Source organism: Felis catus, chromosome B1 (genome assembly GCF_018350175.1).
Source record: "Felis catus isolate Fca126 chromosome B1, F.catus_Fca126_mat1.0, whole genome shotgun sequence".
Taxonomy (NCBI): domain Eukaryota; kingdom Metazoa; phylum Chordata; class Mammalia; order Carnivora; family Felidae; genus Felis; species Felis catus.
This window is the reverse complement of record NC_058371.1, coordinates 166,295,183-166,311,262: the sequence shown is the minus strand read 5'-3', so window position 1 is coordinate 166,311,262 and position 16,080 is coordinate 166,295,183. Positions and strand designations below refer to the sequence as shown.

The window sequence follows — 16,080 nt, the reverse complement described above, 5'->3', positions numbered from 1 at the left end:
AACATGATTGACTATCTTAAATAATTTTGGAAAAAATGCCAGTATTGAAGTGATGGTTTCCATGACAATAAAAGAAGGCTTTGTACTTAAAGAAGAGAGTCTCAAAGAAAATTGAGAGCTGACACCTTTTGTCAGAATGAACAGAACAAACGAGATTGAACTTCTCAGTCCACAAGACTGTGGTCATCAAAATAATTAGAGGAGTTTGCATTCATATTAGCTATCTTTCTTCCCTTTTCTTTCACTTGATACAGTCTGTAGGGTAAAGGCACTTATTCAATCATGCATCTTTTTAACCAGGTGAGAGCACTTCATTTCTATTCAAGGGAATGAAAAATCAAAAGGTGCCCTGAATGGACAAAGATGGGGATACCTGAAAGAGCAAGGTAGGTTTCTGAAAAGCTCAGGTAATGGGACAGGCTAACACAAGAGAGAAGCTGTGACAGTCCTCTCCATGAATTTATCCCAAACCTGCCCTAAATGCTTTGTGGGCCTTGGGAGATGATTTGACCTTCCCTCTTTTCAATTATTCCAGCAGAGTGGATGCTTCTGCTTGACATACAAGATATAACCTCAGTGACCCAGAGAATAGCCAAATACACAGAGCCTTTTCTGAAATATTTCATGTACACAGAAGGTGCCTGCATGCAGCAATCCAACTGCATCATCCCCTTCAAATTTATTTTAGGAAATTAAAAAAAATCACTTCCATTTAGTTGAAAAGTAGGAAGATAATTGCACAGATCCAGCTTCTGTGCCTGCCATTTGCAACACGCTGATTATTGCTTTAATAAACAACAGAATCTAACCCTTACAATTCATTCCTAGTTATCAAAAAAAATTATTTTTGCATTTTTAGTGTGCTCGAACTTGGAAAAGAAGGTAAATGACATGGTCTGGACCTTGACAAGGAGCTACTAGACTACCTTTTCCCATGTATAAAAACACATGATGTTCTTTATCAGCAGTAAAACAAGGGATAATTTAAACACCATGATTAAAATATAATGATATTTGAGAGTACAATAGGGCTAGCAAATTAGTTTCTTGAGGGAAATCAGCAAGTCTTTTACTTCTATATCTTTTTGGGTAAATATTAAGCATTGCACAATACTAGAAGAAAACTCTATAGTTGAGCATTGCAGCAAGCTCTCCTTGATTATACAGACCCAAAATATGTACCTCCATCCCCATACTTACAGCTGCCAAATTTCAGAGGACACGAATGAGCATCCATAGGAAAATCCTCCAAGTGCATTGGACATTCAGCTTGAACTGTAAGCCTAAAAGTGAAAATTTCACTCTTTGTTTAAGTAAATTGGCAAGTGACGACAAATCACTCCCTACTGTTGGGAACAGCATCAGTGATGAGGTGGGATCTTCATTAGAGCATTGTATTAGGCTAATTCACATTGAAATGTTTTTGTTCTTTCACTTTTAGGTGATCCTTCAGAAGACATTAGCATATACAAAATCTGAGCTCAAATAACAATATTTATTTACAAATATTCTTAACCAATTTGTACTCTGTGATTTGTTAAGAAGAAGTTATGTGTGTTTATATATATATATATATATATATATATATATATATATATATTTGAAGGGCTATTTGCACAATAACATTCACTATTAACATTTGAAATCCTAGAGAAAAAAAAGAAAAGAATCTGTATTATAAAAAGAACACGACTTTCACCCATCAGCTCCTCAGCAACCACAGAGCAAAACTGATACAAGAATTCAGTATTGGCTCACAGGAGCTCCCTTCAAAAATATGTAAAATGAGTATCACATACTACATTTAGGTACATGAATTTAAATGTAGAAGTAGAAAGAGGTACATATATAACTGTGCCTCCTAGAAATATCTTGTTGAAATTAGACTATTTGCTAAATTATGGACACATATTGTTAAACAAATATTTTTTTTTCTGCATCTACATGATCACATTAAAGAGTAATCACAGCAAACTTGCTATAAAGAAAACTATCAATTATTCCATGTCTCACATAAGTAAAGTGTATAGAAAAGGTATTAAATTGAACTTATAGAAGACTTTTATCACAATAAAAAAATGTGGCCAACAATTTAATTATAGCTTATATACTTCTAAGAGAGTATTTAAGTAGAACTCCATGTAATATTTTCCAAAACTGTGTTCTCTGTCAATTACTTGCTTAAAGCCAAAATTTCCAGTCATTGGATTAATCCACAGGAATGATCAAAGTATACGTTCAACAGGGGTAATGCATCTGTATTGCAGGATTCAGAGAGAGAGGCAGAGAATAGCTAGCATCTCCGTGTTAGGCAATGGTCATTTAGTGAGTCCTTAAGAGTTTCTTCTTTAAAGATGAGGACTCTATGATTGCCCCTTCTTAAGTAATTTACACAACTGAAATCCACCACTTAACATTTCATATGAAATAATATTACATCAAATGTCTCAAATATATGATTAATCTATATTTATTTAGTTAAGTTTATTTATTTTGAGAAAGAGTGCAAGTTGGGGAGGGGCAAAGAGAGAGGGAGAAAGACAGAATCCTAAGCAGGCTCTGCACGGTCAACACGGAGCCTGACACGGGGCTCGAACTCACGAATTATGAAATCGTGACCTGAGCCAAAATCAAGAGTCAGATGCTTGACCGAATGAGCCACCCCGGCACCCATGACTAATCTGTATTTAATGCTGATGGTTACCAATGCTTCAAAGCCTTTATTAAACATTTACATTTTAGATTATACACTACTTAATTAGATTTGTGATTGTTTTGTTATATAAGTAACTTATTTTAAAAGATTAATTCATGAGAAGAGTTTAATGGAATACTTGCTAAAGTCAACAGCTATATATTTCTTTATATGATTTTTGAAAGGTTGAATCACATAAAATTGACACTACACGATATTATTTGATTTACAAAATGGCAATTCAGATTACTTAATGTATGTGATTATGGTACCTGTAAGGCTTATTGAATAAAAACTACCTCTTTAAAAAATATTTTTTTTAGAGTAACTTCTATAAGGAGGACCAAAATATTAAGTAAAAGTTAGCTTGAAAAAATCACTTAAAATTTTGATGGCATATCTGATGAAATATTAAAAATAAAATTACAGGTTGGTATAAAGGAAATTTTAAATCACGATATTTAAACTCCACTTAATTAAAATGTAGTGTCAAAAAGAAATAGCCAAAAATAATCAATTCGTCATCTTTTTTTATTTTTATTTTTATAATTAATTAATTAATTAATTAATTAATTTTGGTGCATGCTGGAGAGGCACAGGAGAGGGAGAAAGAGAGTCTCAAGCAGGCTCCATGTCTAGTGAGGAGCCTGACCCAGGGCTCGATCTCATAACCATGAGATCGTGACCTGAGCTGAAACCAAGTCTGACACTTAACTGACTGAGCCACCCAGGCACCCCAAAAATAATCAATTCTTAATAATTAAGGTAATGTTTAAGCTTTAACACTAAGATGAGAATCAATCTCATAAATACTATTTTACCTTATTTTAAAATCCAGAGATTTACAAAGCATACTATGAGTACTTCCATAATCTGTTATAAAAATTTTCAACTTGTGTTAATACTTGATGACTAGGTTGGTTGGTTGTTAATACATGGATTTCTTAGTATTTAAATTTTTTTTTGATGCTCATTTATTTTTGAGAGAGAGAGAGAGAGAGAGAGAGAGAGAGAGAGAGAGAGAGAGAGAGAGAATGAGTTGGGGAGGAACAGAGAGAGAAGGAGACACAGAATCCGAAGCAGGCTCCAGGCTCTGAGCTGTGAGCCCAGAGCCTGATGCAGGGTTTGAACCCACCAACTGCGAGATCATGACCTGAGCCGAAGTCAGAGGCTCAACCGATTGAGCCACCCAGGTGCCCCTAAATGCAACATATCAAACTTAAAAACATACCTCATTGTGTACAGCAGAGTCCCATCATCCTGGATTCGAAGAAGCTTATTAGGCATTGTCATATTATGAGCTACCGATTTTTTCCCATTATGAAAGAAGGTATCAGGAGTCCAGATTTTGCTAGCCATTAAATTGTTGAGTCGAAGAATGTTCATTGGGCCTTTAAATTTTAACCGTTCATCTTTCCATTTTTGTCGAAAGAAAACATCAATTGTATATTCCTGAAATATAAAATATAATTCTTTTGAAAATACTAAATGTTTCAGATACAAGGACACTATAAAATTCCACCAAAAATAATATCAATAGTTTATAAAGAGGGAACACTATACTGACAGAAGTTTTGAAAGGTTATTTCTTTATCAATAAATGTTGACACTTAACAATGGGATAAGTATTGTGTTTATACAATTAGCTACATATTATTATTAAAAGAAAAGAATAAATCTATCTGGCTTCTTTAAACTGAACAAGGTTTTAAATGGCGTTACTGCATCCTATAGTTTCCAAGTATAGGAAAGGGGGCATGTTTGGCCAGGGTCTGGGTGATTATTCTAAGTATTTATCTCAAGAAAAAGCAGGTGGCCTTCTTAGTAGCTCCCCCGCCCCCCAAAAAAAGAAGGAAAAAAGAAACAACTATTAAACACACTGTCAGATCTGTCTGAGTCATCATCTGCTGTTGCCAAAGGAACTATAAAATATCATATTTCTTTTTTAATCTTAAAAAATGGTGAGATACAGTATTGCTAGCAAGAAGTATTAGGGGATGATTATTTCAACAGAATTTATTTTATAAAATTAGTCATAAAAAACATACTTGACAAGTTATTGGAATACTTAAAATACAAATATTTTGCAGATAAACTCCCTCAGGTTAAAACATACTTTAAAAAATTTTTTTTTCAACGTTTATTTATTTTGGGACAGAGAGAGACAGAGCATGAACGGGGGAAGGGCAGAGAGAGAGGGAGACACAGAATCAGAAACAGGCTCCAGGCTCTGGGCCATTAGCCCAGAGCCCGACGCGGGGCTCGAACTCACAGACCGCGAGATCGTGACCTGGCTGAAGTCGGACGCTTAACCGACTGCGCCACCCAGGTGCCCCCCCCCTTTTTTTTTAAATTTTTTTTCAACGTTTATTTATTTTTGAAAACATACTTTTAAATATTCATACAGACAGCTAGTGATCAATTCCTATATTATGATTCTCTAACACTTTAAGTTAGCTTAATCAATCTCTTTCTTGCCCTCTCTCTCATTCCTCCACTCCCTGACTTCCTCTCTCTCTCTCTCTCAGAAGAGAATGTATGCATTTTAGACAAGAGGTACAATTCACAATTGTGATTAATACTGACAATCTTTAGATATTAAAACTTTTGTCAATATATGTTTGTGCAAACTCACATGATAGATCACCAAAATGTTCAATTACACAGCTGAGATTGGAAAATCAGAAACTGTCTTTTGAGCCCAAAGCCACAGTCATCACATTTGAAATTAACACCTTAGCAATTGGCAGTTTCACTCAACTACAATTATGCATGTAAAAAAGGATAGATGAAAAAGGCCATCTACTTATGAAAATATCAAATCATTTGCACAAACCTTAATCAAACAAATCATTCTCAGTGAACTCTCAAAAACTGAATGGATGAAGACAGTAAGTATCAGCCATAGGTCATGACATACTAACAGAAAATAAGGAGAGGCTCTGGGCTGTGTCCCTGATCCTTAGGAGAAAATTTCACAGTTGAATTGATGCTCTCAGTGAGTCCTTTCTTAAAAATGTTTAATTTCATATAGGTGTAACTCAATTTTTTAAAGAAAGATCTAGATTAAGAGATGAGTTTTTGTTATCTTAAGTTTTTATGCACATGTTTCTTTCCAACCCCGGTTCCATCAAATCCAAACCTAACGTGAATACATAGGATATTTACTTGTCCAGGCAAACTGAATGCATTTTGTAATTTTTTATAAAACATCAAGTTCAGATTTTCCATTTCTGTAAAACTAGAATAGGTTTTATCTGTTTCAGAAGCTATTTCTATGGCAATCATTTCCTGCAGATCTAACACATAGGAGATATGTAAGCTTTATACACAGTAAGTTTCAGGTGAGTTCTTTTTAAAAACTGCTTTCGGGAATACTGTTTGTTCCTGAGCATTCATGGTGTCCCAGGTGTGCCTGCCAACCTCTTACAGAGAGTAATCTCTGACTCTTTCTCCCCCGCCCCACCCTAACCAGGCGTTCGTGTTATATTGTAGGCAATTTTAATAATCCACACTACCAGGCCTCACCTAAAGCAAGTTTCCTACCTGCCTGAGTGGGGAACTACTCACAACCACATTCCCAGTCCCTTGAACACCTGGAAAATACCCAGTCAGCTATCTGTGTATCTTCATTACTCCTAAAGCTTTCCATTACTTTCAGATCCCATACTGCAACTGTATGTTTGTTCCTCCCAACAAGCTTGCAAATCTTCACAAAAGGCACCATGGCTTTCTTTTGTGTATTATCTTAGCTTGTCTTCAGACATATGCAAGAGTATAAAGAATATCATAAACATCTTGGAACCACCACCAGCAGAAATGCCATCACAAATATTATTGAAGCCTTCTTTCTTGTTTATTCCTCCTCAATCACATTCCCCTACTCTCTGAGGAAATAATTATCTTGGATTTGGTGTTTATCATTCTCCTACACGTGCTTAAAATTTTATTACATAAGTATATGTTTCTGTATCACATTTTTAACACTTATGTAAATGGTATTATACAGTGCATACATTTCTGACACTGACTTTTTAGTCATATTACTGAAATCCATTCATGGCAATGTATCTTGTACTTGGACTCATTTTCATTGCTACATAGCATGACTTTTTAAGAATACTTCACAATATTCATCCTGTTTCTATATTCTTGTTTTTTCTATTTCCAAACTGTAACTATTGCAAAGCAATACTGCAAAGAGCCTTATTATACAACGCTTTTAGGACAAAGGCCCCAGAGTTACTCTAAGCCAGAGGTTAGCAAACTTTTCCATAAGGGGCCAGTAAGTAAACATTATAGGCTTTATATATGGTGTCACAACCACCCAACTTTGCTATTGTAGTGTGAAAGTCCTCACAAATAGTACTTAAATGAGTCAGTGGGGCTATATTCCAGTAAGTCTTTATATATAAAAATAAGTAACTGACAGAATTTGACCCATGGACCATGGTACGCCACCACTATTCTAGAATAAATCTACAAGTAGTATTACTAGAATGTACTATATGTGCATCCTCAACAAGATATTTTCAAGTTGAAATCCTAGAAGTCTTGTTTCTGTACAACCCGGTATAAACAGAATGTTTCATTTTAGCCATTAAGATTCGTGTGAACGGTTCATAGTGCTACCATTCTCTATTAATAATGAAATTTACCACATTTTCGTATGTTTATTAAGTACTCTGGTTTTCTCTTTGATGAAGTGTTCATTTCATTTACTCAATTTCCTTTTAGGTTATCTTTTTCTTACTGAGTTATAGAAATTATTTACACTATATATATATTATATATTTTATTAAATATACTACTCAGTAAGAATTATACTAAGATTATGAAGATATACAAGTATCACAAATATATCCCTGTACATTTCCTCTAAAGATAAAAGTTCTGCTTTTTAAAATTTAGGTCCTGGAATTATTATGTGTCACATGAAACAAAGATTCTAATTTGTTTGTTTGTTTTCAAATAGAAAACAACTTTCTAGTTCATTTAGTGACTGGTCCATCTTTCCCCATAGATCTGCAATGGCATTTCTCTCATGTATATAGTGTGCATATAGGTATGAAAATGTTTCTGAGATTTCTCTTCTTTTCTATTGTTTGTCTATCCAAGCACCAATTCCAAAGCCATGATTGCTATAGCTATCTAGTAAGCATAATTAATAGTATTTTCATTATTATTCAAAGACATTTTATAATTTCCATTATGTCTTTCCTTTTTCTATATGTAGGAGATAATGTGAAGTGTTTTTATGTTTCCAAATGTGTTGGTTTCTTTTATTTATATTTTTTGTCATTGATGTTTAATTTTACTGCATTTGTAACAGGAAACTATGTTCTGAAGATACCATTTCCAATTTATTAACAACATCTTGGGAGATCTTTTATTATTGAATCTGACCATCTCTGTCTTTTAATGGTAATTAAGCTCATTTACATACCATGTGATTATTAATATATCAGACATGTCCCCAGGCTATACTGTTTTGAGCAGTGACAAAATGATAATTATGATGGCACCCCTAATATAGATATTTTTCATGATTGATGAAAATAAATAAGGAAAAAAAACTCTAGAAAATTAACCATAAAAGAATACACACACACAGACACACACACACACACACACACACACACACACACGCAGAAGAAAAGAAAATACCAAACTAAGAGAAAAGAAAACTTAAAGAACCACTTTATTTCATGTGACATATAACTTAAGATAAACAGTGTCTAACAGTGCTGAAAGATCTTGAGCTTAGTTTAGAAAAGAGTTCAGAAGCCAGAATGCAATGGGTTGAGAAATGAACAGAAGATACAAATGGGGGAAGCTTAAAGTACTCTCCCTACTCCTGAGTTTGTAAATGCCATTAAGGGAAATCAGTTTAACCATAAAATCTAGAGACTACTTAAGAGGAATTGGCTACTGCTGTGTAAGAAACACCTAAAATGCAGTAGTTTATAACAGCACCTATGTATTATTACCTCAGAAGACATGAGACCGGGAATCAGTTGATGTCACCTGGGCTCTGCTGATCTCAGCTGTTTCTGCTCCTGTGGTAGCGGCCATTGGGTGATCTAGGCTGCCACTGTGTAGGGCCACGGGGGCAACTCAGCTCTGCTCCATGTGCCTCTAATCCTCCTGTAGGGGCCACAGGGCTACCTTGGGCTCATCTTTCTCATGACGGTGGCAGAAGTACAAAACGGCAAAACCCAATGCCATTTCAAGTCTTCACTTATGTAAGTAATGTCTGTTAACATCCCATTGGCCAAAGCAAGTCACATGGTTGAATTCAGTGACAAGTGTTATAGCAGGTCACCCTGTTATAGTAGGTCCACTCTCGGTGGAAAGGCATTATACAGTTAAATGGAAAAAGATGTGTACATAAAAAGGAGTAAAGAGTGGGGGCTATGACTGCAACCTATCACACCAGGCCATGTGGGAGAAAATTAAAGGTTTTTATGAATGAATGAAGAATTTGAGAAAATCTGAGACTTTACTTCATTAGGGACTCTAAAGAAAGTTACATGGGCCTAATATCAGGGAGGCAGTTTGGTTTCAAGTCAGTAAATATAATACAATCAGCTGTACTGTACTAAATGAAGAGAGAGACTGTGAGCAGAAACAGGATATTCAGCTTAGAGCAGTGGTTTACAAAGTGGCGTATGTACATTCTTTTAGGTGTAAGAAGAAAATAGAGAATCCTTTTTTTTGTATAAAATTCTTATCCAAATCTAAGAAGTAAATGAAACTTTGTTAATAGTTCACATAGATAATAGCTAATAGATAATATAAGGAATAATATTGGCACTCTCAGTGCACCCATAAGCCATTCTATGGGAAAAGAAGGCACAGAAAATGGTCAAGTGATGTCTCGTTCATTTGCTTGTAGTGCACTGTGATTTGGAATTGGGTGGATTTGCAAGTTACAATATCTAGTTTTGATTAAACTAAGTCTAATAAAAATAGACAAGTGGCTTCAAAAAGGATTGCTACAGGATGCCATGGATTGAAGAAAAGACAAATAATCACATGAGCATAAGTGACAACAACAAAATCAGGGAGGTCAGTTCTATGCTTAACCTGAGCTCTTCAGTAGCCACATAAAGACTGATGAACAAATCAATTCTAAAAAGAAATCTGCAAAAGCAAATTTATAATTATCAATGAGGCTATTTAAACTATGAGTTTATAGCTACTATTTTTGTCAATATGAAATTTATTGTCAAACTGGTTTCCATACAACACCCAGTGCTCATCCCAACAGGTGCCTTCCTCAATACCCATCACCCACCCACCCACCCCCATCAACCCTCAGATTGTTCTCAGTTTTTAAGAGTTTCTTATGGTATACCCACTATTTTTAATGCTAACATTCATCTTAAGCACATGCTGTACCCTGAAATACTGGTTACTGTGCCATAAGGTTGCAAACAGCAAGTTGTTTTAAAAACTAAACATCCAGAACATAAGGACAAGCATCTAGAATTTCTGGATGAGTTTTTAAAAATTGGCATAATGGTTCAGTAACTAATAGCTAATGATGTACTTCTTAAGTTTGAATTTATGTATCTTTTTCATTTACGAGTTATCAAAATATATATTAAAATATAAATTTAGAATCAGACTTTGATTGCTATTATTTTAAAGTACTTAAGAAAGATACTTAAAAATAATAAAGTCCATTCAAACAGATTGCTAAAATATTATAAACAGCAATCTTAAATGAGAGCAAAAATGAATCTATTTTATTAATAAATATAACTATTTCTGAAATAATATATATTTTAACTTTATATTATTCCAATTTCTACTTTAGTGCTTATCTCACAATATTTCATATGTTAATATAAAAGCATAAAGATATATAAATATATAAATAAAAACAATTGATTCACTAGTTTTTGTGGTTTTGTTTTCTAAATTAAAAAGGCAGAGTAAGGAGATATTTCTTTTTTTTTTTTAATTTTCTTAATGTTTATTTGTTTTTGAGAGAGAGAGAGAGAGAGAGAGAGAGAGAGAGCTGGGGAGGGACAGAGAGAGATGGAGACACAGAATCTGAAGTAGGCTCCAGGCTCTGAGCTGTCAGCACAGAACTGACACGGGGCTCAAATCCACGAACCTTGAGATCATGACCTAAGCCAAAGTCGGATGTTTAACTAACTAAGCCACCCAGGCACCCCAGGAAACATTTCAATCAAATAATATTTATTGCATATCCACTAAGAAAAAAAGGATTTCCAAATTATTTGCATTTGAATATGCATATAAAATGCACATTCTCAATATATGAAAAAAATATTCTTGAAAGATTCCTTAAAATAAACTTCAGGTTTGCCATGAGTATGTGCTAACAGAGTAAATAATTGCTTGATTTGTGTGTACAAGAATATTGCCAGAAGTACAGAACAATGCAATTTCTTCATACATCCTAAGACTCAGACCCATGAATTGAGATTCTGAAAGAAATAAACAATAACAAGATCAACTACAAAATCCCTCAAGTAATAAATAACTAAGAAGCAAATTTAGAAAAAAAACAAACAATTCACAAAGATGTAGCAGCATGCAGCTGTCCCATGGCCTATGCTCAGGAGACGTGAGTCTGACTGTGAGGTGAGACTGAGGAGTTGAAGAATCCACACACTTCAAGTATTGAAAAATTCTGTACAGGAAACTTAATCCAAATTCTTTTTCTTAGAGATGCAGTTATAGATAAATTGAGTCAATTTCCTGTTTCCATGCTTGGTAGGGGCAGAATGTAGACAAGGATATAATTTCCAATCCAATATTTTAACTACCAATAAGTATGGCTTCCATAATTTGTATTGCAAACAAGGAAGTCATTCTTTATTGCAGTTCATTGTATAAACATGATTTCAAGACCACGTTATGTCAGCGGAGGCAGCATATTTTTTAGTGCCTGACTACATTAATTATAAGTCAATGCATGTAGCCAATTTCTGAAGAATTATATCTACTCACTGAAATATAACCAAATTGCAAGGCTGCTCTTGGGGTGATTTCTCATTTACTTTGATTTAGTGAACGTATTTTAAAGTAGCAAAATTTATTTTGTTTTACCCTTTTTGCTAATAAAGACTAGTCTCTTCTGAGTAAATCCAACCAGTGTATTTCTTCTATAACAAAGAAAAATGTGGTTTATGAAGCAGGTATAGAGCTATTAAAGAAACGATACCCTTGGAATATATGGAATGGTTAAGCTCAAACACTTCAAGCTGGTACTCAAAAGAGTGTGAACAACACATGTAGCCCACTATTAGCATTGCAAAAAATGCAAAAGCAAAACAAAACAAACAAAAAAAAAACACACACACACAAAAAAAACAGAGAAGCTTAAGAACACAGCAGCAGAGTGCCAATTAACCCCATTAATACAAGACCATAAAACTCTACTATGCAAGCTCACACAAACAGAGATTGCAGAATACCACAGCCACCGCATCTTCTGACCACTGTGCAAGGAAGATAGATGTCTGGGATTTCTACTTGGAACCAGAGGTCAGGTAAGTTTCATGAAAAAATTAAAAACTGATACTAAAGATTCAGAATCTGATAGTGGATTGTTAAAATCTATCTAATTGAAATATTCAAAATGATTAATAGTTATAATAGTTAATTGCAACTCACTTTAATATAATGGTTTATTTAAACTTCACAATAACCTTATTAAATATGCTAAATATCCCCATTTCACAGTGGAAAATACTTCAGAAGCCATACTCATTAAAAAAGAGAGAATGCCAATCTTTGCACTCAATTATGCTTTCTAATACCACGCTCTTTTTGTTATACCATATATAAAATAATCACTGGAGGCAGGACGTCAGAGTGAAATTTCCATCTTTTTAGACCAATAAACAGATGAGAGTCACGGATTATGGGAGATTATAGGGAGAATTTAGTTGCAGAGCTGAAAATGAAGCTTTAGAATCTCTGCCAAAGTCTTCTTTCCACATTCAAAACTGACTTAAACATTAGATAAAAAGACAACAAAAATAATAAGTTAGGTAATATAAAATAGATGTTAAGAGCATGGGCTCTGAAGTCAGATTGATTAGGGTTCTTGACCTTGACCAGTTTATTTAATCTTACTATTTCAGTTGACTTATCTATAAAATGGTGATAATAATAAAACCTACTTCTTACAAGGATCAAGTTAAATAATATGTGTGAAGTTCTTAGGAACAGTTTGGACATCAAGAGGGGTACCTTATATGAATCACCTTCAAAATCTATTTCTCCCCCCATTCCCCAGACTCAACAAAAGGGCAGCGGGACAAGTAAGAGACACTCAGCAACAAAAGATCATGAAGTAAAGTGCCAGGGGCACAGGCTGAGCCACAAAAGATCACAAAAAGCCCATTAAAGAATAAGCTACCTGTGTTTTGGTGTGGGGGGCAATAAAGAAGTAACTGCAAAGAAATCACAACTGTGTCCCATGAGAGAACCTGCATATGTCACCCACACAAATGGCACTAATTGCCAAGAGAGAACCACCAACAGAGTAAGCTATAAGTGAAACATATTTTCCTCCTTTGTATAATCTCTCTTTCCCTTGCCCCAACTCTGGAAGACTCAGAAAGAAGAGAGGAAGAGCCTTTTGTCCACGGCACATGCCTTAGCTGTGAACATGGCTGAGAAAAGGGGAGGTGATCTAACTAGCATAAAAGACTGATGTTTAAATTGGACTGTCTTGGACCCTTTGATATTTGAGTGAATGGAGAGCTACAGGGTACGCTCAAGATATTGTCATGATGTGGGAAAAGGAGATCCAAAATGAAGTGTTGGTGAGTTTGGTCGGTTGAATCTCTAAAGCCCTTGGGGGGGATGTCCAGATACTTTCTTCACAGCATCCAAGTCCCAGCATGATTTCTCCCTCCCTCTCCTCTCTAGCCTGGTGTTAAGCAGTCGCTCCTCCAACTGCACTCCGCCTGTAGCAATGCTGGATACTGCCTCTGATGTGCCATGTTCCACCTTACTACCCAAACTCACTGATGTCTGCTGCAGCGGCTTTTCCCTGCCAGTCCCTACATTTGGCCAACTTTTACTCCACACTGAGAACAAGGACTATGAACACATTCTTCAATGCTGTATCACCAGCATCTAACAAACTGCCTGGAACATAGGAAATAAACAACAATTAGTCCATGAATGAGTGAATGAGAGACAACATTAGAAATGATATGTAGTTGAGGCACCTGGATGGCTCAGTCAGTGAAATGTCCAACTCTTAATTTTGGCTCAGGTCATGACCTCATGGTTCGTGGCTTGGAGCGCGGAGCCTGCTTGGGACGGTCTGTCTGTCTGTATCTCTCTCTTTCACTCAAAGTAAGTAAATAAGTAAAAAATAAAAATAAGAATAAAAAGAAATTAAACGTAGCAACAAGGATTCTGGGCAAAAACAACTCTAAATCTATAAAGAGAAAGTCATCAGCAGACAGATGGTAGAAAAGCTCTCAGATATCTTGCAGCAACCAGTTACCTGCATGCGATACCCTAATCCTTAATTTCACAAGTGTGAAGTGTGCATGTTTACATGTGTGTGTCTGTGTAACTATATTAAAATAACCACAGTAGTTCTTTATTGTGTACAATGGTTACATTTAGTTATGTTGGCACATCTCAAAAAAGCCATGCCATAACAAATGCTCTGGGAAAAGCGATCTACTATGTTTTAAAGTTTCGTTTGTGGATGGTTTTGCAGCTTTCTTTTTTGGGCAATTGGCTATAAGGCCTTCGTGATCTGGCTCTGAGTTCTTTTCTAGCCTCATCTCACCCCAAATCCCTTGAAGCATTCCAAGCTCTAGTCACACTGAATTTTTGCATTTTACTAAATTCAATCGGCTCTTCCAATTTATGCTAAAACTCTCCCCTCATTTGTCCTCTTTGGTTATGTTCTTTTCCTGGAAACCTTCTCAGATAGAGATATCCTATACCCACATCCCCTCTGCTCTATATTAATCCATAAGTACTTCAATAAAAGCGTGATCCCACTGTTCTAGAGTTGATAACTTTTCTTAGCTGTTTCCCCACATCACTGTGAACAACTTGAGGATAAGCACTGGTTATACTTAGGTATTTCAGCTCCCACACTGTGACAGACACAGAGCATGTACTTAGTAAATCTTGCTGAAATGAACAAACACAACTCATGCCTTGTAGTCGCTCTGATGGTGGTAAAGAAGAAAGACATGTAAAGATTTTTATATTCCAGTATATAAAGACATAAAAACGTGTGAACACCCTGTGATAGAACACAAGGACAAAAAGGACTGACCCTACTTGGAGTAGCCGACAGAGACACCAGAGAAGATGAAATTTGAGCTTGGCCTTGAATAAATGAAAGATCTCCAGTTGGCAAAGGAGAAGGGAAGCCTAACAAGAAAAGTGAAAAACATCTCCACGGAGTTGTTAAAGATAATGGCATGTTCAGAAAACAGTGAGAAGTTCAATGTAGTCTTTAAAAATAAAATCCTCACCGATAGTTATAATGCCTTACAAGCTACTGCCCTCTGTCTCGCCTCCTCTCCTCAACCATGTTGCTTAAAAATGTTGCCTCCACAATTTCTGCATTTCCTCACCTCCCACACGCTCAACCCACTGCAATCTGGTTGCTTTTACCACGATCAGCAAATACCTCCTTGTTCCTAATCTAATGACACATTTGAATCCTTTTCTTGGCTTTACCACAACACATGACACTGTTGTTCTCTCCCTACTTTTGCACTGATCCTTTGCATTTGGTATTAAACTATTTTCTCCTGATGTTGTGGGAAACCATTGGGAAAATCTTCACCATGGGATCCGAGACCTTCTGTGTCTGCCAACAATCTACATGCAACGGTAACCCCGGGAAAATGTATGGGAGTAGCCCCAATAGATAATATCCATTATTCTTGACCAAGGCAAACAAGTTCTACGTGGCTCTCCCCAAAAGACAGATTCCACTCTTGAAACCTGACGAAAGAATATGCGACCTCAGCGATTTTAATTGAAAAAAATCACTCATTTTCAGCAATCATAGCTGTTTATTATTTGGTTTATAAAAGGAATGGGCAAATATTAAGCAATACCCCTCTACTTAGGAAGCCAAGACACCTGCGACTTGATGTATTTGGTTCCTGAAACCTCCCTCTCTTGCAAGAAGGTAGGATGGAGTCAAACTAGTCACACCGTCTTTATTTGCCCTCTTTTCTGAAACTTTTGCCACACCCCCGAGGTTTTACTCTGAGCAACACCCTTGGGTTCTTCTCATTACGGAACAAACAATACCACCTTCAGTATACAGAATCCTACCTTGACAGAAGCCTGTAAGTGATACAAATATATGACTATTGAACATCACTGCATCTGAG

General features: G+C 35.7%; 1 protein-coding gene across 3 annotated transcripts in view; it reads right to left on the bottom strand.

Annotated features, from left to right (window-relative positions):
• GABRA2 (gamma-aminobutyric acid type A receptor subunit alpha2) overlaps positions 1-16,080 on the bottom strand; it is a 128,070-nt gene that overhangs the window by 53,205 nt on the left and 58,785 nt on the right. For all 3 annotated transcript variants that reach the window (XM_011281893.4, XM_019829558.3, XM_023253146.2), the window contains 2 exons: positions 3,927-4,147; positions 1,201-1,283 (listed from right to left, as the gene is read on the bottom strand). In XM_011281893.4, coding sequence (XP_011280195.1) covers positions 1,201-1,283; positions 3,927-4,147 — 304 coding nt within the window. The remainder of the gene's footprint in view (positions 1-1,200; positions 1,284-3,926; positions 4,148-16,080) is intronic.